The sequence below is a fragment of the Pipra filicauda genome, unplaced genomic scaffold (genome assembly GCF_003945595.2).
Source record: "Pipra filicauda isolate LSUMZ 115617 unplaced genomic scaffold, ASM394559v2 scaffold26_size5592650_pilon, whole genome shotgun sequence".
In the NCBI taxonomy this organism is placed as follows: domain Eukaryota; kingdom Metazoa; phylum Chordata; class Aves; order Passeriformes; family Pipridae; genus Pipra; species Pipra filicauda.
The window spans coordinates 2,817,108-2,842,311 of NW_024104387.1; the positions used below are offsets into that span (position 1 = coordinate 2,817,108).

The 25,204-nt window shown below is 37.1% G+C and overlaps 1 protein-coding gene across 1 annotated transcript in view; it reads right to left on the bottom strand.

Annotated features, from left to right (window-relative positions):
• Window positions 1-25,204, bottom strand: part of INSC (INSC spindle orientation adaptor protein) — a 138,117-nt gene that overhangs the window by 74,300 nt on the left and 38,613 nt on the right. Inside the window, exon 2 of the mRNA XM_039382470.1 lies at window positions 19,571-19,664. Coding sequence (XP_039238404.1) covers window positions 19,571-19,664 — 94 coding nt within the window. The remainder of the gene's footprint in view (window positions 1-19,570; window positions 19,665-25,204) is intronic.

A 25,204-nucleotide genomic window follows, 5' to 3' on the forward strand; every position in this document is an offset into this window, starting at 1 on the left:
CATGTAATCTTGGTTGAGAGAAATATTAACCTATTGGCTAAACTGCAGTAAAACTTGTGTAACTCCCTAATTAACAGAGTTTGTCCTCCTCATTAACATACCCTGCCCCCAAGACCCTTAAATTGTGTTCTCACGTTCAATAAATTATTCCAGTTTATACCCCATACTGGGATCGTGTAGTTTTTGGACCCCCACTACAAACCATTCCTAAACTGAATATTAAGTCTCAAAACCATAGAATTTTGGAAAGGAATTGTAGGAAATACTCTCTTCACTGGTATCAATAGATTTTTCTACACTTTTCAGTAAAGAGACAATAACAGAATATTCTGAATGGGAAGGGACCCACAAGGATCACCAAGTCCAGCTCTTAAGGGAATGGTCCATACAGGGATCAAATTCACAGTCTTGGCATTATTAACACCGTTCTCTAATCAGCTGAGCTAATTCTCAGGATCTTCACTTCTTGAATGCATTAATGGATACTTGAATGCATAGTGCATGTTTTGAACTTTCAGGTTTTGGAGGGCACACCATGGGATGCTCAGAAACACTTCAGATGCAAAGCACGGGCTGTACAAACAACCACTAACTGGATAGGATTATTTCAAAGTTTTACTTCTTTCCATTCCATAAGCAATATTCTTCAGAGAATTTATTTTTCAAGAAGAAATGCAACACATGTGATGGGAAATCTGCATAAGCACTGAATACTGCACCAAGATGGCCAGAATTGTTCAAGAACCACCACCAAAACAATTGAGGCACCCATACAAATACCATCTTTCCAGGGGTCTGTACTAAACACACAGGTTCCATAACATAATGTGCTCTTCACACAAGGCTTTCTGCAAAACTCTGGATTAAGGTTGTAAGTTTTGTGCATTATTTCACACCAGAAAGAGAGATACAAACTTTTTTTCTCTTTTTGCCCATCTTATCTATGCACTTCTATTATCTGAATTGCTTTGAGTTTGCATGTCTCTCCAGCCACAATAGTGTTACTTAGAGAAGCAGAGTGATCTCGTGGACAGACTCAAGTAGAAATTCAAAAAGTTGGGCTCTACTCTTTGCTTTCCTACTGATACTTAGAGAAGTTTTATCACCTCCTGCCGTCTTTGTCTCCTGCTTAACTCTGCCTCTCTTCTCTGCTTAGTCTGTGAAGTGACACTTTATTTTTTTGCTCTGAGCATTGCACACAGTGTTCTGATCTTGATTGGAGCTTCCAGATGTTACTGTAACACAGGTAGTGGAGAAAAGCAAAAATCTAAGTTTTCCAAAGCAATCCTGAGAGGAGTTTTGAAGACCAAATAGGAAAAGGAGAAAGGAAATGAATGGTTATTTTTAGTACTATAGGAGTTGCTTTTGAATGAGGGACAACAGCTAAAGTGTGAAGAATGCCTGAAGTAGAACAGTCTCATTAAAATATAAAATCCAAAGCAAATGGATTCCAAGACCTGAAATAGACAAGAGTTCGGGAGGGTTCTTCAAAAGAGCAAATGAGGTGAAGAAACGACAACAGTCTGGTTTCCTGGTGAAAATAAAGATGAGTGGGTGAGGAGTCCTGCAGATCCTCACCCTTGCTCATTCCTTGGAAATAATTCATTAGCGAGGACTTTTCACCTTGCTGCTGTTCACAGCACCTCATAATATCAGGTGTAAAAGAGGAGCAAGGGAGAGAGCAAATCTTGCTGACAAGAGCCCCATTGCACAGGTGTCAATCTCCATCTTCACAAGGGACCAAGTGAAAAGAATTACTTACCCCGGAGGATAGAACCGAATGGCTTTTACAGGGGCTGAGAAGATACTACAAACGATGACAAGAAGAAAAGACAGAATAAAGATTGCTTCTTTTTCCCTGTTCTTAGTTAGTAGAATGAAACAGCATATCTATTTATTCCTCTTCATTTAACAAGAGGAGGGTTTGGGTCACTGTCAGTGAAACCCTGGCACAAATGAGTTATCCATGATTCATAAGGGTTCACATTCTGCAGTGCATTAAAAACAGAAAAAAGATGTTTTCAGAAAAAAAAAAGCGTCATTCTGGTGTCATTGCGCAAAAATTAGTCAATTATCCCTTCTTAATTATTTACTAACATTAATAAACTCTTAGTGACCATCAAAGAATCTGAAAAACAGCTAACAGAGCAAAAAAGTGTGGTGAACACCATTGTTTTTCAATAATACATTACAGGTTCATTGAATTAGCCTCTGGCACCAAATATAAATAAATGGATATTTTATGTGAGTACATTATTTTGCACTAAAAAAAACCAATTAAAGGATAAGTGGAACTAGGTTTTTGTCCTGCTGTAATCCTTTATGATATCTCATAGTACAGCAAGCAAATTGGATGTGAAAATATATCAGAAATGGAAGTAAGAAACTGTTCGATCATATTAACTCTGTTATTATCACCCACTTTAACTAAATAAATTTGTTTCATATAAGTTACTGTGGGATAACAGAACTTCCTCACAAACAGGAAACACTTGTGTGAAAAAAAATTACTTATTTAATAAATATTCTCTTTTACCTCAGTCACTATGAGAATAAGGAATTCAGAGGAAGGAAAAAAAGTCTCTGTATATTTTTCAGGTGTCTGATTAACAATCCTTTTCTGCTGCCACCATGTAACCAGAAAACAAGTTAACTGACTTCACTGGATAGAGAAGCAAATAAAGTACATCCAGTTTTTTACATGATTTCTATGTTCTACTGTTTCTGGAGTGCAAAGATAAATCAATTTGGTTTTACTAAAAGTTTTCATCATTCATAAAATTTTCAAAGTACGTGCTCAGTAGTTTTTCAGTCTACCTGTTCTCAAGCAGGATGCACATTTCCGTAGCTACCACTAATACAAAAATTAAGGCAGTAATTTCAGCGCTAACTTGGCACATTGACTGCAAGCAAAAAGTTGTGCAATTCAGATTCCACCTCACCTGACACCTGTTTCTGGAAGGGCTCAAACAAAGTCTTGAAAACCTAAATAAATCTAAAACATTTGAAACAAGATCAACACTGTATTTTGGGCCATCTCTAACTTGGAGAGAAATGTAGTTTCCCTCTCTAGTGTCCCTCCCTCTGCAGAATTTTCATTTAACTGAATTCATTCTTAGACTGGAGATTATCCAACAAAAAGCAAAGCAGTTGAAACTTTCTCACAAAATCAGGAGACAAGATCCAATTATACAATTCCTATCTGGGGAAAGATACAGCATTTCTCTTCAATATATTCCAGAAATTTATAATTTAAATAGGTGCACTCTTCAAAAGGCACCGACAAGTACCTCTGTTCTCAAAACCAAACTAGAAAAATGCCCCTGATTTCTTGCTTGTCACTACTGCTATGCACAAAAGCCAACAAAAGACAACCCGTTTCCAGTAGCCAGCAAAAAAGAAATGCCAATGAACCTACTTAAGGATGATCAGAAAAACTGGAAACAGTGCGAAGAAGCAAGCAAAACAACAGCAATTCACCACAATTTCACACTTTCAAATTATATTCAATTCTCTATGCAGAAGGCGGGGTGGAGGGGAGTCAATGCTACATGCTGCAAATTTACTCCTACAATTGAATCAGTGAAAACCTGATTAAATGTCTCCTGCCTGTATTTTGTCAGATAAGTACTGACAACAAAAACTGTGTGCTATTCTCTTCCCTTCCCAGCTGTTCACAGCCCCTCAACCCTGCAGACATCTGACCTGAACTCAGAAGTTTTGAAGACCTGAGATATCCCAGACTGTACTATTCAAGTCAAAGTGTGATAGTGAGGCTTTGAAGGGCAACATGGATAAGTGTCACTGATCCCACTGAGACTGGAGAGACATGGGACAGTATCTTCTTCCTCTAATCAGGAAATATCACCTTTGTCTCACAACACCCTTGACGTATTAAATATTTGGTTTGATTTCTCATCAAACATAACTTTACTGGAACTAGAACTCTGCTGTACTTCACAACCGCCTTAAAGGATGGCTGGTGGTAGCAGGAGTGAGATCACAACAGGGCATAAGCCAGTTAATTATCTTATTTGTGTCCATACACACACAGCTTAAATCAAATGTCATGATCCTTCGTACAAAGAAAAACATTACTACTATATCCATGAGACTACATATCAAATACACATCAGATCTAGCAGTGGCTGGTCATTTCCTGAGTAATTATGTTGTTTCTCTCTTACTCTATCCTTTCCTCCCCTCTCTTTTTTTTTTTTTAATCAGATCAGTTTTTATGTATCAGACTTAACAATGAAGAGTGCACACATATGCAAACCACTCTAGCCAAAATCCCAGCACCTGAGGGGTTAATCAGTGGCCATATATCTGCTGAATCCGACCACTAAGTTGTTCTTTTAACAGATTTTAACCTCATATTCCATCTTCCAGCTACTTGCTGTTCTAACATTAGTCTCATGCACTAGATTCTGCTGGAACCATTTACCTATCAATACCTATATACTTCGAGGGATGGTCTTATGAAATAGAAGCTGTCTGAGAGGGGAAGACCTTCCTCTGCTGATTTCAAATAGTTAAGTGGACTAAACAAGAAATATTATCTTCACATAGAGGTAAAATCCTAAATATTCAAACAGAAGAACCATTTCTCAGCCAACTGTACTCAGAAGTCCTGTCATTTTGCTGTACAACTTCAGCTTTGAGAAAAACAAATGCAAACATTTGATAAACAGTCCTACAACACCTTATTTCCCTTCATTTAATCTGCAGGCCTAAGCTACTGTGAAATAATCATCTTGCACACGCATACAAGATTCATTCAACTTTCTACCTTCATATGTCTTGAGAACCGCAAAAGAGTTTCTCCAAGGAGTTTTCTAGGCCATGTTGAATAATCTCTAAGTCACACTACCACTGGATAGGATACCCTTTCACAACTTCTTCACAAGTATATGGCTCAGTGTACTGCTTGGCTACCCCGTGCATAGGTGCCTGACAGTGACAGCATTCTGAGCACCACAGCTTAAAAGCACACAGAAAAAAAAGCTTGGAGAATGGTTTTAAGGCAAATAACAGCAGTGCTTTGCTGCTTATTAGCAAAAGATTTGACCATTTCTGACATAAAAGGATGCCTGAAAACCTAACTTGTCTTCTCTTATGTTACTGTAATAAATAAGCTAGCCTGTACCACATTTATCTTCTTGAAGTAGAAAAACTTGTTCTAACAAGCTGCAGAGATGTATACAGACCTCTGACGATAATGGGCTGTTTTCACCACTGATGCTCTTTGAGATATAAAAAATAACTAAGAGCACTTCTAGTTATAGATTACTTGAAGACCTAAATTGGGAAGCAGCACTGCTCTATGCTGGGTGCAGGAGTGATTGGAGGCTATATATAGGTTCAAATAAAACTAAGGTTAATATACCTGCAGGAAGTATGTATGATTCCTGTACTACATTTGTGAAATATTATGCATGTTTCAGCATATCCGTTTTCTCTTTCCTGATTTATTTAATGCTGAGGTGATCATATTTTCCCAAGGCATTTTTTCAGAGTATGAAACAGGTGATCAGGGTGGAGGCATATGAAAAGTGCAAAAGGTGGCTTCACCTGGTCTTCATATGAGGCCTCTGTGTCGTTTTATAACGTGAACATATGTCCATGTGCAAGCACACGTTGAGAGGGGTCCAAATGAAATGCTGAATAGAGGGAGAAAGAGAATTGCATTACAACAAGTATGTAGAAAGCTAAGTGACCTAATTCCAGGCTTTGAGTACTTGAATTGGCCTACAAGACAGATGGAGAAAGACTATTTACAAGAACATGCAGTGACAGGACGAGGGGGAATGGCTTCAAACTGAGAGTGGGTTTAAACTGGATATTAGGAAGAATTTTTTTACTGTGAGGGTCATGAGGCACTGGAACAGGCTGCCCAGAGAAACTGCTGATGCCCCATCCCTGGAAGTATTCAAGGCTGGGTTGGATGGGGTTTTGAGCAACGCAGCCTAGTGAAAGATGCCCCTGCTCATGATCAGGTGGGTTGGAACCAGATGATATTTAAGGTCCCTTCCAACCCAAGCCATTCTATGATTCTAATACAAATGGGGTGACAAACTCCCCATATAGATTTGATTTTCCTTATAACCTCTCTTTGTAAGCAATTTTGAGGAAATCTCAGCTCGAGTGTCATTGTCAAAAGCATCATGCAGACAAAACGCTTTTTGTCTTGACATTCCTTGACACACACTGAGAGGACAGCAGAAAAGAGAGTTACATGTAAAAAAAATAAATTATAACCCTTAAAGAGGATGGATCACTGAAAAAATGCCTACAAAAGACAGAAGTAAAAAACAAACAGAGAATGCAATAAGCTTTTGAAACACATGGAGCCATTTTTATTTCTCCTAAATACAATTTGGAAGAAATCTCAATTTTCTTTCTGGAAACAAAAACCCTGCACAGATTTTCTAGAAGAATAAACTGAAATCAAATTTTCTGTGCTATTGCACTATGAACAGAGTGTGTATTGAATGTATATCATATATATCCCTATGCTGTGTCAAATTAAAAAGCAGATAAACAAATGCTGTCCTAAATCTTAATTGAAAAAGATCAGAACTGTCCAAAAACCTTCTTTTCCACAAAGAAACCACTGTTTCTTCCACAAGCACACACATACACACAGTGACATTTAATTGTTGAGCAAAGAGAGTATCACTTTTAGGTGCTGTAAAATTCACGAAGAGAGCAGGAAGAATGGCTTGAACTCTTATCTACCATAATAAAGAGAGTAATGAAGACTTATTACTCCAGTTTCTCATCTCATGAAGACATGGGCCTGATTCATCCTACCTGGCACCAGCAAAAGATGAGAGGGGATGCAATTGCAGTAGAGCTGTGACCCTACTGCAGACACAGCAGCTGCCAGTCTGCTTTGGCTTTCACCTCACTTACCATAGTCCTTATATAGCACACACAAAGCACCAGTGATGCTGCGTGCCAGCAAACATCCTCCACTTGTGGTCTGCTGGCATTACAACTGCACTTAACTGTCCCACGAGGCTGGTTGTTCTGCTGACTTAGAGAGCCTCTCTGTGGAAGGTCTTCAGTGGGTGAACTGTGGTTCACACGTGTGGGTTGGTTCATGCAACCCAAACTAAGGAGCAAGAGCAAACAAAAAGCAAGGTCCCTCCCTGCCTCTCGTGTCATGGCAGACATTTAAGTTAAAAATGAAAATTCTTGTCTTTGTCATTGTTGTAGAATATGTTGAAGAGGTGTGTAACTTGATATCGAGTTGTTAATTTAAATAGTAAAAAATGCTGAATTGAGCATTTACTGAGGTCCTTGCACGTGCAGCAACAGAAACTACAGTAGAACAATGCTGAGGCCAAAGCACATATTGAAATGCTCCCTCTTTTGCAGCAGGACAGCTGTGTAGCAGTTTAGTCAGTTGGACTGCCTTCATGTTTTACCAAGATATACTTTCAAAATTACCGAGATCAACCTCTCATCCAGCAGTTGAACTACAGGAAAAGTTCAGTACAATTCCAGCCCTTCAGAGCAGAACAAAATGCTTGGGGAAATAAATATCTTACTTTCCCCTGGCAGTAGCAGTTGATTGCTTTTCAGGTTGCTCCTGGTATTTTAGCCAAGAGCAATAGGGTCTAGACTCTCCACACAGCAAAATCAGCAGTGCTCCCACCTAATCGCTTCCTGATTCACCCTCACAACATAAACACAGCCCTCACACCTCCACATTAGGACTGTGCCACAGGAAGACAGGCTTGAGAAAAGTTTGTTTGCTTCTAAATGAGATGGAAAACTTCTCTCAATAATGGTTCAACCATAGAGCTAACTTTCCATAAAAAAAAAATTTAAAAAAATTATGAAGAGACATTGCCATATTTCTCCCTCCTGAGTTCCCCCTGGGTACACTGGACTAAAAGAAAGTGTTAAACAATAGAAACTTAGAAAGACTCTTACTTCAAATCTGTAAACCTGAGGAATTCAAGGTATTCTGAAAACTGAGAACCCAACTCAAACACCTGTGAATAAAGCACTCAACTGCTGCAGGCTGGAGACTTGTAATATTCATAAGGTTACTTCCTTTAAGGCTTGAAGACAGGCCAGCATGTCAGATTTTATGCTTAGAATTTTAACTTTACTATTTTGATTTAAATGAACTACTTTTGAGACTTGGAATAAAAAAAAAAAAAAAAAAAAAAAAAAAACAGCAAATTATCCTTTTTTTAAAATCAGAACTGTTCTTTTGCATCAATGGCACAAAGCATAGAAAATTCTGGCCCAGAATTCAAGCCTGGACTATAAGTCAGCCTGCAGACAATTATGTTTCCCATACTCTGGGGTCCTGACAAACAAGGTTAACAATCTGAATAGGTCTCATCTGCTGATTTCACTTTTTCCCAATTCCAATTTTTGCCTGTCCTTTGATTTTATCCCATGTTGCCGCCACCAACATCTCCACCAACACACCTATCCCAGAGGCAAACTGTCAAACTGATTTTGATGTTAATACAAACTTTGTTTTTCCAAACTTTGGAAAACCATTGTATAAACGTATGTAGATATATGAAATATATATTCATATATTATAAAATACATGTATCAAATTTACACATATCATTTAAAAAAAAAGAAAAAAAAGAATACCCTGGAGATGAAGTTAGAGATTCTTTTCAAAACAAATTATTCCCTGATTTCTATGATTTAAATAAATCTTAAAAATCAAAAGGTGAAAAAGTGAATAGTTATCAAGACAGTAATTTCACATGCTGAACAAAGATCTTCCTCATCACATATAAAGTGTTTCCTCTCGATGAAGATGATCCAATTTAATTCCCATCTAATAAAAACCTAATTCTAATGATACTCACACCAAAAAGAGGGTAACATTCTGGATAGTTTTTCAAAGCTTCTCAGCTATGTTACAAAAGCAAAGAAGGTAGAAAACATCTGTGATGAGAATATCTGAGGCTTCCTGGTCACAGGCTGACAGTACTCTCAGAGAAGCCCCTCTGTGTTCATTGACAGTGCAGTTACTCTACTGGGAGACAATGAACGTGGTTGAAAGTTAACATTTAATTCTCCCAGTTAGCAGTGTACTTTGTGCTCTGAACTCAACAGAATATTTTTTAAAATGAAAAATTTAATAGAATATCTCACCATGCATGTTTGCTTCCTGTCTAGGTAAAAAATCTAGATTCACAATCACGGAATGTTCTTTACTTTTCAATTTATTCATTTTTAAACTCCAGATAAACCAAATTATTTTGCACTTTTTGTATAAGTAGTATGAAAAATAATTTTTCATTGCCGTAGCAAAGTAACTTACTTCTTGCATCATGTTTGTCAAGTTGGATCTAGAAAGTTCATTTTGAAATGCCAAGTAGGTAACTTCCAAAATCAAGCATTGATGTGTGCACAGTTGATACTGAACAAGACATCTTTGGCTCTATAACACTTCCTAAAAGATTGCTTTCAACTATCTTGCCATCCGTTGAATAAGTTCAACTGCTTGGATACCATTGCCTAGTTCTTTCCTTTGTCTTTTAATAATTTTCTGGTTTTCCCTGGTTTGCTCCTATTTAATCTTTATCCTAACCTCAGTCCTGCTGACATTTAAGGTATTGGAAAAATATTTCCATAGTTTTAGTTTGTCAGAATATTATGTTCTTGATATAGATGTTTTCTGTATTTCCATTGTACCCCTCAACTTGAACAATAAAGCACCCACAAATAGCAAAATACAAAATTCAAGTACACGAAGAATAGTTTACACATGCAACATAATAAAAAGTTTTTTCTTTAAAAACAAGTAAAATATTGCATATTGGCCTTTAGGCATATTGCCCTAAATAAAAGTGTGTGTACATATATATACAGGTATATACACACTCAATTTAATACATTCTCTGAAATACTGTAAGGGGCAAAAATAATAAACTTGGAATTGCTAACAGTCACATTTCATCTTAATATTAAACTCCTGTATGCATTTCACTCCAAATCCCTCAGGCCTAATATAAGCTGAGAAACCCAGCCACTAACAGACACTACCAAATTTAATGAGATTAGAAATGGGGTCAGACCAGCCAGCACATTTCTTAAGATCACTATACTATTTGTCAAAAAAAAAACATTTGCAAAGTTGCAGCACTGTCCTGCTAGCTTTCTCAAATTTGCTCATTACAGGTTACTGAACAACTGATTACAAGATCCTCCCACCATCCCCAGGCAGCAGTAAACCAGATTAAGAGAAACCAGGCAATTAAATAAGGAAGAAGTTCCCAGGAAACGTGAATTGAAATGACAAATACTGTATTTAGTATTTGTGCTAAATAACTGAGAAAACAAATCATAGTAAGATCATTAAAATGTCTTTAATGAAGAGATTACTTTTTTTTTAATTGGATTGTGGGAAAACACCTCAGAAATAACAAGATATTGGTATTTATTCATCATCCTCTGTTATAGCCATGTTTGTAAAGAGAGTTTAATGAACTCACTTGCCAGGCAACACCACTGTGCAAAGGATAATAAAATGTTAACACATGGAAGGAACAAGTTAGGTTTTGTGAACAGAAACATACCCCAAATTTACTGAAAGTATCTGCTAGGTAATATTCAACACTGCCATCCTGGCACAGTGCAGTAGAATGATGCACACACATCAGGCATAACAAGGCATATGAGCTCATAACATAGTGCTGTATAAGTATCATTTAAATAGCAACCTGTGAAGGTAAGCTAGTAAGGACTTTCTTTGTGTTTCCTCAGCTGAGGTGGAGCACAAAAACAGCCGAAGAGAAAGTGGTTTGCTTAAGGCAAGAAGATTAATCAGCATTACAACCAGCAGTGGATCAGGAGGAATGATGTGTAATGTTAAATCAAAATTAAAGTTCCAACAAACCATACTGCCCTTTTAAAGTCAGAGGGCAACACTCTCACAATAAGGCAATAATTCAGTGAACTTGATTCCTTGAGCATTAGGATCCCTTCATTAGTGTGATCTTTGTTTTCAAGTTCCATGAAGATGTGTATTCCCGTTAAGGAAGGTCTCTTGGTCCTTTTCCCTCTCGGTTATCACAGTGAACATGAATGTGCATGGAATGCTTCAAAGCAGCTTGCATTTTCTACAAGAATGATACTTTGGATATACTGAAGTCAAAAGACAGAATTTTATCCTTAATTGCCTTCCAGGGCTAACAAGAACAATTCCAGCTACATTACCAACGTGATAACAACAATATGGCCTAACTGCTAAAAGGAGAGACAAAAATATGGATCTTTATTCTTGCCAGCAAGAATACTAAATTCAGATTGCGTGATAGGCACAAAGTTGCATAGCAAATCAAAGTGTCTCAGCAGTTTCGCAAAACAAATAAGTAACAACTGTAAATTGTATATGGAAACACCAAGGCTAAGGGTTGAACGTTGATGGGTCCCTTCCAACTCAGCATATTCTATGACTCTGTGAAAGACAGAAAAGTCTTTACTATGATTTGCAAAGTTCAGAAAGACCTGGAAAGTAAGCAGGTCAAAAATTAGACAAAGCAGACTACACTTTCTTTTTAAGGTGTACTGTTTACCACTAGAATTATTTAACATTGCCTTCCTGAAGACTCCATATAACTTGCAAACTGTTCCATGCAGGAAGAGGATTTGTTAATGAATCCAAATAACTTCTTTAAGATGCACACCAAGGACTGTGGGCAGTGCAGCAAAAAAGTTCCCTGTACAATTCACAGGGGGCAAATTCAAAGAGTTTGCAGCTCAGGTTTAGTAGTGTTTAATGTCAGGAAGCTCTCATGGACAACAGAGAAGTCACGAACACGGTTCCTACCAGGTGTCCACAGCTGAAACATGGTGTCATAACAACAAAACATTACTGCACAGCAACTCAACCAAAGGAGCTATTTTACCTTTATGGTAGGGGTTTAGGAGGTTTTTTTCCTAAGGCTGAATGGCAAAAAAGCAAGATGTGCTAAATGCAAGATGCCTAGATACTTTACTTGAGATTATACCAAAACTGTAACTGTTTCAGTTTTTTCGTCTTTTTTATTTTGGGGGAGTCAGAGGGACACAACCTGTGAACTAGAAGGAAAGATTGTTAATGCTAAGAAAGATATAAAGTGTAAATCATTGTCATAATAGGCAGACAATGACAAAATACAATTACTTTACAATTTAAAAAGTTCCATGAGCTTCTCATGGTATGGTTAATATATCCCAAACTTTCAAGAATCCATCTACCTGGTTAGAAGACTTCACAAAGCAGACAAGTATCAAGTTGCACTAAAAACATTTGATAGACTAAAAGAAATCAAAGCATTTGTGTCAATTAATGCATCATTCACATTGTTAGATTAACAAACAGGAAAGAAGATTCCCGTGTGCAAGAAAAAACCTTAAACACATAAACAACTAGCAAGATGTCTTCTGAAAACAGAGCACTCCAATAGGAGTGATAGCAGATGTGTAAACCTGATCAATACCTCTACCAAAGTGTGCTACAGAAAAGCAAGCAGGATGAAGATACGAATGCAAGTAAACATAACAGACCACAAACAACATCTGACTGGTTTCAAAAGGTCTTGCTAGCACCAGTAAAATTTTGCAGAGAGGCACAAACCATGGAGTCAAAGCCATAAAACAATTAATAGAAAAGCTGGTTGCAAGGTGTAGAGTTGGCAGGATTACTAAATTGATGTAAGGATGAAAATTTCATGCAGTGCTTGTGAAGACAGTCAGAAAGCATCACCTCTGTCTGGCAGGTAAGGTAACCTAACATTCAGGCAAGTTCTGTCACTGTTTTCCAACACACTTCAAGGGTGTTTTCTGAAAAGGATGCCAAGTCCCACACACAAGATATTCATTGGGCAGACAGGGACTGCTATTTCCCTAAGACACAAAAAAAGAGTCTCTTCTATAGACTCCCACATTTCAAAAATATTCATTCTCAAAATAATCAGCCAAATTTCTTCCATGATAAAGGTCATACCAGCACTTGCTTGACCTTTTACAGTGCTTGTGTGTCACATGCTCTGAAACATGTTACTGACCCTGAGAAGAGGGATTCAGGATAAACTCTTGATTGTCTTTAGGGATGAAAGATGGTCTCGATCTTTCAAAAGTAGTTTCCAAGTAACAGCAAGCCACAAATATGAAATACCAAGTTTAATGAAAAAAGGTCTAGAGAGGCCAGTTGAACAGATTGTTTAAATTCATCAATTTTCTCACATTATAAAGTCACCGTAACTTCACAATTATTATAATGGACAAACTCGAATTTCCTCTAAGTTAAAAGCCAAAATTCTTTTGTGACTTCTACAATTCAATATACAATATTTTACAGGACAGTTTTGGGAAGTAGTGTATGTTTCTACAGTGTGTTATACAACTAAATATAAAGATATAGTGACAAAACAATCATAAGGAAAAGGCTGGGAAATATCTTGCATTCTGGCAGGCTTGTAGCCCCCAAAAATGCCTAAAGTTCAAATTAAATGCAATTTTTTTTGCTTTTTGCAAGCTTAAGTGCTGATCTACATTTTAACATCCTGAATATAGGAACAGAGATATCTTACCCGTGGATTCAAAGGGAAAAAAAAAAAAGCTATTGAGTTCATATTCCTCATGAATGCCACCAAATTATAGCAAATCAATAGTTTCTGGTTTACTAACATCACCCTTTGGCCTCAGTCAGATAGAATGTCTGACAATCCTTCCCAGAAGGACCATATGGATACACAAATCTGTTTTACTACCACCATCAAAACTCCCACAAACTACTCAGCTTTCAGCTTGGTTACATATAGAATATAAATCACTAAAATCAGAAATACTTCGCAGTAAGGTGAATTCCCTTTGTGTCACTGTAAAATTATTTGCTGAATTGCTATAATGTAAACTGAATGAAAGGAAAAGAATGCAATGTCATTAAATGAGACATCATTAGTGCCTCGAGCTCTGCAATAACTGATTTTATCTCTTGTCACCGGAAGGTAACTTTATTGCATTATTGGCAAAGCAAAGCAGCTTCCTTTTTTCTGCTGTACTCTATTCCTACAGCCACTGAATTTTCAATTCCCTAGCAAGCATTCAAGTCTCAAATAGTTTTCAAAAGCTGATAGAGCAGCGATTCATAGAGCCATGTAAGCACATTGAACTTGAAATTCTGAAAATCTTCTGCTCCAGCTCTTGTATTACAAGTAACAATGCATTTCTTTTTCTCTAGAGTTTCTTACAGTCTTTATCTGAATGCTTTCAAAGAGCCACAACAAACAAGCTCCTGACATCATCCAAATAAAACTGATCATAGGGAATGTAGGTTTCTAATAAGCAGGGCAAGATATATGCACAGTAAGTAGCCTCTAAAATACAAAAACGAAATACAAATGTTTTTTATTTGGCATGGAATGCTTGTCAGACAGGAAGTTCAGTTCACAGACATAGAGAAGACAGAAATACAGCATAAGCCCTTGATTATCACCAGCAGACACTGTAGGAGATCATGAAACAGAAAGAATTCACACAGAAGATGTCCAAAAAATATAAAACATACAATCACTGATCAGACAAAGTATTTAAACACTTGTACTTAAACATGATTTTATGATTAATTATAATCCAAGCACAGTCTTGAAGACTTAAAGTGTTATTGAAAAAAAAAAAAAAAAGAAAAAATGAGGCAAATCTTGGGAGAACAAAGATGGTAACAAACTACAGAAATCATGCAGATTCAAAGTAGAAAGGTAGGAACTGAGGTTAAAAAAGGAATAGACCAGAGTGAGATATAAGAGAATAACCCTTATTCAGGTTAACTCACAGAAGTCAAACCCCTAGAAGTCATTCACTTGAGGGTTTCACATCTAAGAAAACAGGTAGATAACCAAACAGGAAATGTTGCAATGAACTGACATGCAACGAAATGACTTGCTGCCCAAATTTCAGGGCCAGAAAAAGAGATAGCATCAAAACCTACAGATTCCCATGGCCTACAGAATACAAGGGGCAAGACACCATTGGCTAGTTGAAAAAAAAGCCAACCTACCTTACTTGTGCAGTTCTGGTCAAGAGTAATTTTCTAGATAGAATAACATAACTTCCCTGCTTTGATTCTTAGGATTAAATCACTCAGTATTTGAGAAATATTAGACGCTCTAGGGATAGAAACCAACAGATCCATTGTTTTCCTGACAGCCCCGTCTGAACATGTATCAAATACGTTGAAAGGTTCTTCATGTGTCTTATACCTCAAAGTCAGTTTTTCAAAACATGTCTTTCCAGCAGCACGGAGTCCACATAAAGTTCCAGAAACAGAAGTAAAATGTGATGTGAATGGTCCCTGAAATAGTTCAGTTCCCATACAGGTAGAAATTATCTTACTTTACAAAGTTGGGGTTTTTTTCTTCTTTTTACGTTTGGGTTTGTTTTTTTGGTTTTTTGTTGTTTTTTTTTTTAAACCCACATATTCATTACTGGGACTATTTTGTCAAGTGTTGGGGTTTTTTTGGATGAGAAAAGTAATTTCCATTATGAAAAAAAAAATAAATTATAGACTTCCATATTTTTCATCTCATCGGTCCATATGTTCCATGAAGTTCTACAAGTTTGTCATCCTGATTTGACAGAGAAACAAGTAGAATAAATGCAGTTCCTGCAGTACAAAAATCCGGAATTTCTCTTGCTTCTATTTCAAGTCACAACTTTCAACTTTTGACAAATATCATCTGTCAAAACATCAATTAATACCAAATATAAGCATCTTCCTGGTCCTCAAAGTATTGACCTTGTGTAAACAACAATAAAACATCCCATTTAAATGATTAACATTACCCTTTGTTTGTATGTTAGTTTAAGTTATAACCTCCAGTAACATCTTTAATTTTTGAAGCTGTAAACATTATTTAGACAATGGATTAAACAGACCGGCAGTGTTGCATTTCTGGAGATTAGAAAGATAAATTCTCTGCCCACTTCAAGAGTAGCCCATATTTCAAGTTCTTTCAGCAAGATTATGTCTTTCTTCAGCTTGTTTTTGTTTGCTTCATTTTGGTTTCACTTGGCTTTGGAATGGGGGGGGGAGTTGGTGATGGGTTTTTTACCTAATTTCCCTACAAGACCCTCATTTATTTTCAAAAAGTGTCTAATTATACTGTGTTTCTTACAGTTGCAACACTGAGCAGAACACATAATTCAAGAAGCAAAAACAGCATCCTGTTTCACTTGTGGTTATGAGTATTCTCTCTTTTATTGAATGACTTTAGATTCAGCATTCCAAGCGTTGAGTTTACCATCCAATATGGAAAGTATAAGAAACCATGTCCTTAATGAAAAAAAGCCTTCGTAGTTTACAACTTTAATTTACAGAAAACAGAAAGTTCAATGAATTTTTGTTACATGGGAAGAGGGGCAGGGACATAACAGGTTTTATTCCAGATAGAAAAGCCAAGGTAAAAGCTTACCAGAAATACGGAAAAGCAATACCAATATAAAGATACAAGGAAAGGGTAATGACATTTTCCAAAAGCTATACTAAAAATAGCTACTTCAGAATGGGGATGTGTGCACCTCTAAGGAATACACTTACACTTCATATGCTGTAGTGAACTGGTTATCACTGATGAAAACAGGTAACTTTTATGACCATGTAAAATGCTTTACATAGGACTAACAGCTTTTGGAGAATAACTAGATTAGTTCTTTATAAAAATGACCTATTGCCAGTTGTTTTCTCTCCTAGGAGACAAAACCATCAGTAAGTTCCTAACTCACTGAAATAGAAAATAAAGTTTCTGTAACAATAATTTGTATTTTTCCTCAGGATACTTTTAAATACTGCATCTATAGGAGTCTAGATATCAATTACAGAAAGTAGGTCTGCCAGTGTGTTAGAAAACCATTAACACAGTGACTCAGTACTCCAGAGACTTTCAAATACAAGCCGTAATTTCCCATAAAATCTGAGGAAAGAGTGTAAACAACAGTTCATGCAGCACCAAAACTTGGTTTAAGGCCCCGGTTCTAAATTCCTTACACAGCCACAATAACTTTTGACTTTAATGATTGCTGTGGAAACACCTGGAATCTGTTTCCACACGTATGGTACACTTTTCCTATGGATACAGATATACTTGCTTGAGGATGTTTTTACTTCTGAAATATTCTGACCTAAATGTGAGGCAAGACACAGTTGTGGTGCTCCACAGGACTGACCCTCAGTTGAATTTGTGTTAGATTCTCGCTGTGACAGGACACAACAGCACAGACCCTCAGGTGAATTCAAGCCCCTTTTCTCAAAAAGCAGGAGCATGAACTGGAATCCTGAGACAGGAATATATCCTAGGCTTGGATATAGGAACAATAATGAATTAAAAATACTTGAATTTTGTTATTTGAAAATTAAATTTTTTTAAATCCTCTTTAAACAGGGGCCATATCACTCCTTTTTCTAACCCAGACAAAAAGCCTAATCTCATAAAAATTCCATTTCTTTGGAAAAGCTGTTATGTGGAGTGGGTTTTGTTGGGTTTTTTAATAATCAAGAAAAACACTTTGTACAACTCCTGAACTTTATTATCTACCCAATACTGTGTTCTTTCTGCCGAATTCTTAGGGTAAAAAACAGATTTTTTTCAGTTCTGGTCTTCTCTGTGTCTTCACCTCTCCGGCCACTGTCAACTTCAGTCTCCCCATTTGTTACAAGGGTTTTATCTGAAATAATCCTCATTGGCAGAAAAAAGGATTCTCTTTCAAAAGAGACACCAAAAATAAGAGCTTCATATTTTATTAGGGGTGGGGGAGAACATTTATTTCTTTTCAAATCTCGCTACAGAGAATTGCCCTGCTGAGTCGAGCTGTTTGTCAGAACATAATGCTTGCGACATGGGACTTCTCCAAGTCACTTCTTGTGCTAAGCTACATCTTAGTGCAGAGTCCTTGTGAGATGGTGTGGCTTTGTTTGCATAGCATGGCAGAGCTTTTCTTCCCTGAACACTGCACACAGGCAGTTTCCTTTTCTAGAAGTCGCTAGCCTACAAAATTCAGTGTTCTTCAGTTCTGTGCTGCTGTCACCTTTAAGTGCATTATTCCTCCTCCACATTTCCATTTGCTAGCACAGAGAGCCTCCAGCTAATTTCCCCATTTACGTATGGGCAAACAATCTTGCCACCACCAGCCTGGATCAGCCCTTGGCCACCCACAGGGCCTATGCAGATAGTTTTCTACTACTATAAGAGTCTCTCACTGCCCCAGTTGACTATAATAGCTTCTTTGGCTTTTGATCCAGGATTCAGCTTGTGAAACCCATTAGTTATCACCAAGAAATTATCCTGGATGTCTGGCACTTTATCTGACCTCTTGGTTAGCCTGAGAATTTCCATAGCAAAGTCATTGGCCTGCCTTCACTACTGTCTGCATCTGAACTGATCTTCCATGGCTTCATCCCACAGAACAAAACTAAACTAATAAGTAAAATAGGACACCTCATTGCTATTTATGCTAGTCCACTCTATGTTTGGCTCTTCAGGATTCTAGGACTCACTTATTTCCAAAGCAAGTTTAAGCTAACATCTAATGAACAGTAACAGTTGTCCTGGAATCTGGTATCCCCAAACTATGTTCCTCCATATAGTGTTTCTTCTAAAGGAGAATATATTCACATGGTTTTACTGTGATTGTGAGCTTAATGGCATTACCGAAGTATCTGCAGGAAGACTCAGGTAGGGACAGGTAGAGAAATATCAAATTACTAACAAAGAAGAACATCACATTTTGAGCTTCTTTATCATAATTAACTGGTTCCTGATATACAATTGCAGTGTGAACTGAAGAAAGGAGATGGGAAGAAAGACTGAAATTCAAAACCTTTTAATTTCTGATTTTATTCCTGCATTCAACAGCCCCACCTATCCTCCCTTTCCCAAAATAAAAACAAAACCACCCCAGTTGTGCCACATATGAAGACTGTAGGCTACTGTATTCATTTTTTTTCCTTTTCATGGAACATCCATTATGCTAGAAACAGAACTATATTACTCAGATACAGCTACTAGATGCCAACCAACAGATAAATTTTATTTTTCTTAATCTGTTGATTAACAGAATCACCACTGTCTCTGCTCCCAAATGGGCAACACAGATTGGAGAGATTGTACTATAGCCTTTGTATTATTACCATACCTCCATATCTACACCAGAAGAAAGTCAACCAAGTTAAAAAGATTCATATTTACAGTTTTCAGCAGTATTCACAGAGAGCAGCAAGTTCCAGGGATTTCCATCACGACAAAGAATTGATCCAGTAAACACAATCACATCTCTACTGTAAACATGGTCATCCTTTAAAAATGATGGCTGCATCTTCACTGTCATGATTTACCAGACTTCAGTACACAAATTTGCAAATGTCTCAAGAAATACATCTCAGATTTCCACATTCATTCTCAACATTTTGTAGGAACATTACCTATTACTGAGTTTAAAAATGAGATTTTAAACATCCTTGGGTCCTCGAAGGAAAGTGCAGCTGCAGCCTCAGAGGCATTTAATCACTCAAAGTTGGATGATAGAATGCACCACTTACCGCTGAACTGGTAATGAAAGGGAATCTAAGTGATCCTTGCCCTTAAAAGCCATATTTATCCTCTTCTTATGTGCACTTCCCCATAGGTTGGGATCTAGAAAGAAAACAGTTATTTAGTAAAGCTAGGGAAACTCAGGCCTCTTCATGCATTGCCCTACTCATCTGTGGAGATAACTCATTAAAAACAATTCAAAAAGCTTCTTTTCCACAGACTACCTCACAACTCCAGCAGATAACCAAGGGCCTTAAGTACATTCCACGGCATAAACAACATAGGGTTTGCATTTCCTGAACTTCCTGGACTGCTGCAGAGGTCAGAGCCATCTGGGCTGAACATTTCTGAGTTAATACTGAGTTATTATTTAGCCTCATTTATTTTGTACTAACTTGAACTCTAGAAAAAAATCTAATGAGTATTATTGTAATTCTTCATGTTACTGGGAGGAAGATTGCAAGTGAGCGTATGCTCATATGATTTCAGGATCATTTAGTACTACATTTAGAGAAAGGTCCTTGATGTCTAAGCTACCAAAGTATTAATCCCATCCATGTTAAACAATTTCATTTTTTTTATCCATTTTTAATGCTACGCACTCCTCCTCCATGTTTTCCCTTTATACCCACTTACCAAGAGGTGCATCCAAACATTAACTGTACTGGAAAGATACAAGAAAGGAGGAGAGAGATTCCTCATTTTCACAAAAGGAAGGGGTGCTGTCTCCTTCCCTCTTCTTTTAATTAGCCTCATCTTACACTACCTACTACAGATCAACGCATATTTGCAACAAAAGCTGTAGAGGATTTATTCTACCAAAAGAAGTGAAGTCATTTGCACTCACCCACACGGCCACAGAAAACTAATGCAAAATATTTGAAGAAAAAGACTAATCTATGACTCACGAAGAACAAGGAGGAGATGAATTAATTTGAACGAGGAGACAGGAACAGTGGGGAAATTACAGTTTCTTAGATGTGAAGAAAAAACTGGGATCAATGAACCTCACTCCTGAAGAAAATACTTTACACAGGCAATTACTGCTGTTTGTGTCACCAACTAAGGCAGAATGTTTTTGATGTAGCTGCTTCTGAAATTCTGCTATTTGGTTATTGGCTACATTCTGCAAGTGGAGTCAGCCAGCATTTAAGATATTTGCCACTCCAAATTGCTCTTAATTGCCACAGAGTGGTCCTCAGAATCTTTCCTAGCAAACTGATCTCATTACTAATGCATGTCCTTGCTTTTTTCCCCCAAGGTCTCACAAACATTGTCCTGAGTACCTCAAAGTAATACAATCAACATAATGTGTTCACATACTCTGTCCACTATTAGCACCAGATTGCTTTGGTAATGATGTCGCCTGTGTTCCTGCCTACAGGATTTCCAGATTTTCCTGGAAATAAGATGTATGGACTAAAAGACTGAAACATGGGAGAAGAATCTGTAAAAAAAAATCCCCAAACCAACACCAAAAAAACCAGATAGACAGTTTGTGTTACTGAATTGTGCATTTTAAAAGGATTGCAGGTATTAGATAGACTGTGACTGAAAATTCATGTGCCCAAGCATGCAAATGTTAGTATGTATCCTTCTGCTCCCATGCACCCAAAGATTTGAAAAACAAACTTATTGTTGGGCTTTGTTATTCAAAGTATTTAGCATATGATGGAAAGATTTCACTAACTGGAATAAATCAGCTATCTTCATTTATTTTCACTAGTAGACTTTTTTCCCTTTTTCACATATATTTAAGATTACCAAATGCAAATAATGATATAATCACATTTTCTCTAAATAGCCAAATATCAAAATTATCACTGTCTTCCTTTGGAGGTGATACCCTTAACCAAAGCTGAACACCTTAATTTCCTTAATTTCCAAGATGAAGTTTCCCCTCCTGAATCTTATCATATAAAGGACCAAGAAAATAAATCTTTCAACCTACAGAAGTACAGATTTCATGGACACTAGCCATCTCTTTCTGCTCAGCATCAGACTGGGATTTACCTTCTTATGCTACCAACACTAAATCAGCAGCTTCCCTCTGGCAAGCTAAAGCTACTTCACCATTAGCTCAGCCTACTAACAATTTCTAACATACAAATCAAAGCCACCTGCTTGTACTCCATTACTTCTGATCAGTGACATAATGTACACAGACATAAATTAGATTATTGCATGTCATTGTTCCCTATAAATTAGAAACCTGACAAAAATGCAAGTTTTTATATGCTGTCTTCCCGCAAAACACATTTTTATATTATGTCTGAGAGCCTCTAAAAACATGATCAACTCCTACTTAGAGGTTACTTACGCCCCAGGAACAATAACAAAATACACAACAATATCTTAACCAGACTGTCTGGCTCAAGACTATGATTAGATATTAGTTCAAACCTTTAATCCCAAGTTAATGTTGGCAGCATGAGAAAACGCTCTCTCCAAGCACTTGGCAGTCTGCCAGAGGACCCACAATACCCCCAAGACTACAAGAGAAGTTGGAGAACCAGTGACTGTTATGGTACAGGCTCCTCGTCCTGCTTGGAATGGCTCCACCACATGCTGGGCAATTATTGTGCTCAATGGCAGATGTTCAGTTTTCAGTGTTCTTGTTCATCTTTCTGGGTAAGACCAAGAATTGTACTTCCTGGTAAAGACTATAAGAGGACTGATGAATTCTTCTGTTTAACTGATGCTGCTTTTTACTCAAGTCCACAACACGGTGTTGAGCTCTAGTCAGCACTCCTAAAAGGAATGTCCTCTCCCACAGCTGACCATGTAGACGTTATGTGTGTGTATACATACACATACTCACATTTATTAAGTATATACCTACTAACAGGTAACATCAGTAGAGTTCTGCAGGAGAGTCTGGTTTTTCCAGTGGGTTCTGTGGCCACTGAATAGGTCCACAGCTGGTCAGAGATGCTGTCTAGGTAAACTTGTATGAAAAAATAACACTACTTGTATTTTGTAATATTGGTGATTTTGGTACCAGCCTGAACAACGCACTGAAATAATAAAATTGTATTATTGGACTATTATAAGCTCTTTTATTTAACACTTTACGCTGGATTTTACATAAATATGTCTGTACACAGACTTGTATTTCAGTTGTAAATAATGACTTATAATTCTTCTGGCAGATAGCAGGGTGTGCGTGTGGAATTAGATGTATCCAAGGCAGCTGCCTCTATGTCCTGCATTTTTGTATTAACACTGGATTAGATTTTAAGATGTTATTTCCTCGTGTTTATTGGATAGATATAGATAAGCAGATCACAAACATCCTTTCAATCCCACCTAAGACAGTCAGCCAAAAGCTTCTTTCGGAGAACTGGGCTTCATAAGAAGACAAAGCATCACACCTGAAACAGCATGTAAGCACTATTGGCAGAAAAAGTGGTGTCAGCAGAGGATGTGGTCTTCGTGACCAGTAAATAAATAAGTAAATAAATAAACAAACACCACATAACCAGGAAGAGGGAACTTGCTTATATACAAGCACCAAGCTTTGCCAGCAATTGACACAGAGAACTAAAAACAGCCTAAAAAAACTGCCAAAGTAGCCCACCCATAAGTTAAAGAAGGAAGAGTCTCATCCTGACTTATGCCAGGCTTGGTAGCACCTGTGAAAGCTGTGCAACACCTCATTAGTAGAGTGATGCAGCTGCAACCTGTTAACACACTTGTTCCACAACAACAGACCCCCTCCTGCCTTACAAGAACTCCCTGCTGGGAACCTCCTCTTGCTCAAGTTTGTTTACCATTAGAGAGCAGCTTCTACAGTGCCACATGGCGTTTTAACAATCTACAAAAGATGTTACTCCTGCTAGGTAAACAAATTGTAAAATCTTGTAAAATCTCCCAGTTTAAATTTCTTCTACATCATTTAACATGTTAGTTTATCTTTAACAAGCTAGAAATTAGGAGGATTTCAGCAGTCAGGCTTCTGTTGGAAACAACATCCATGATCAAAAGTATCATGATAACATGTGAAATGTGACTCATTTTTTTTCTACTACTGATGGCCCTAAAGTTCTTTATCACAAAATGATGTCCTTAATAATTAAGCCCTGAAACTTCATACAATTACATTCACATTTTTGAGGTCATTCATGTCACACATGCCCACCTTTGTAAAGGCTGAAATCAAAAGGCAAATCCATGAACTTTCTCCACTCCCCTTCCAACCCCTATCATAATTTCAACACTAACAATGTCTTAAAATAAGGTCAATCGAGAGCATCATTTCTCTTTCAGAAAAAGACAGAAATCCACACACTTACCCTTTGATTATTAATAATCACTTGAATTAGATGAACATGCTGCCTATAACCAATATGGTTAACTTGAGAATAAGAGTTATTAGCTAAAAGTCATTTCAGACAAGATATCACTTGATTAATATGAACAGTTCCTGTCTGTATTAAAGTACAACCTCTGTTCTGCCAAACAGAGCCTGCCCTTACTTTACAATTCTGGGAGTCTGGGAATCATTAGTTATTATTCTCCTGTACACAGAAAAACTGTTAATGGAATGCCACAAATCAAATTAAGAGCAAAATTCTGACAGCATTTATGTGATAGGTCAGAAAGTAAATACATACATTCTGTCCTTCAGCAACACACCCATCAGAAGTTTTTCCACACTAGCCATTTCAGGTCTCAGAATCCCATGTCATTTTGCATTGTAAGAGTCTTATATAGACATTAATTAATTACAATAGTAAAAGCCAACTCAGAATTAAGCTGGGTGTCACAAATCTAAGAAACCATAAAACCAGGAGCAAAAATAATGAAGAGTCCTTTAAATGATGCATTAAAACGTGTTGTATTACCATGGGATCATATACGCAGATCTATGTGCCACACTCCTAGAATGCCAAATTAAAACTGGGAGAGAGAGGTGGGAACAGTCACTACCTATGGCATTCATTCATGGTAACTGCTCTTGCAGAACCAATAATCATAGAGGAAGCACTGCTGAAAAGTTTATGCCTTACACTTCAAGTACTATGTGAAAGGTAAATTAATTTTCAGTTACAGAGATTTTTATTGCATATTTCTTCCCATCTTTGCCCTCTACAGAGAGACGATCTCATTTTAAACAAGACTCTATCTTGGACAATACCTCTTAAGATATGATAGAATGGTTTGTTTTGGAAGGGACCTTAAAGATAGTCTAGTTCCAGCCCCCCAGGTTTGGGTAGGGATACTTTCCATTAGGTAGGTACCACCCACCTTCTCTTACCTTTCATTATTACTTTCCATGCTTTCAGGTTGCTCAAAGCCTCATCTAACCTGTCCTTAAATATATACATACAAAAAATATATGTAATACATACTTATTGACCTCTGTTTATTTAACTACATTATATTCACTTATATTCTTATTTGTCAAAAAAATCTCATACTTTATTATATAATAATCATAAGTTTCTATTACATTAAAAAATTTTAAAGTATATATTATATGTATGGGAGAAGTATATATCTATATCTCCATCAAGTGTAGTTATTCATGCAAACTGGAGTTTATGCTACTTCTTTTGTGTTCTGGATAGTTCTCATTTTAGCCTTATTCTACTCACCTATACCTTGGAAATATCCAGTGGGTTGGAGCACAGGGGAGA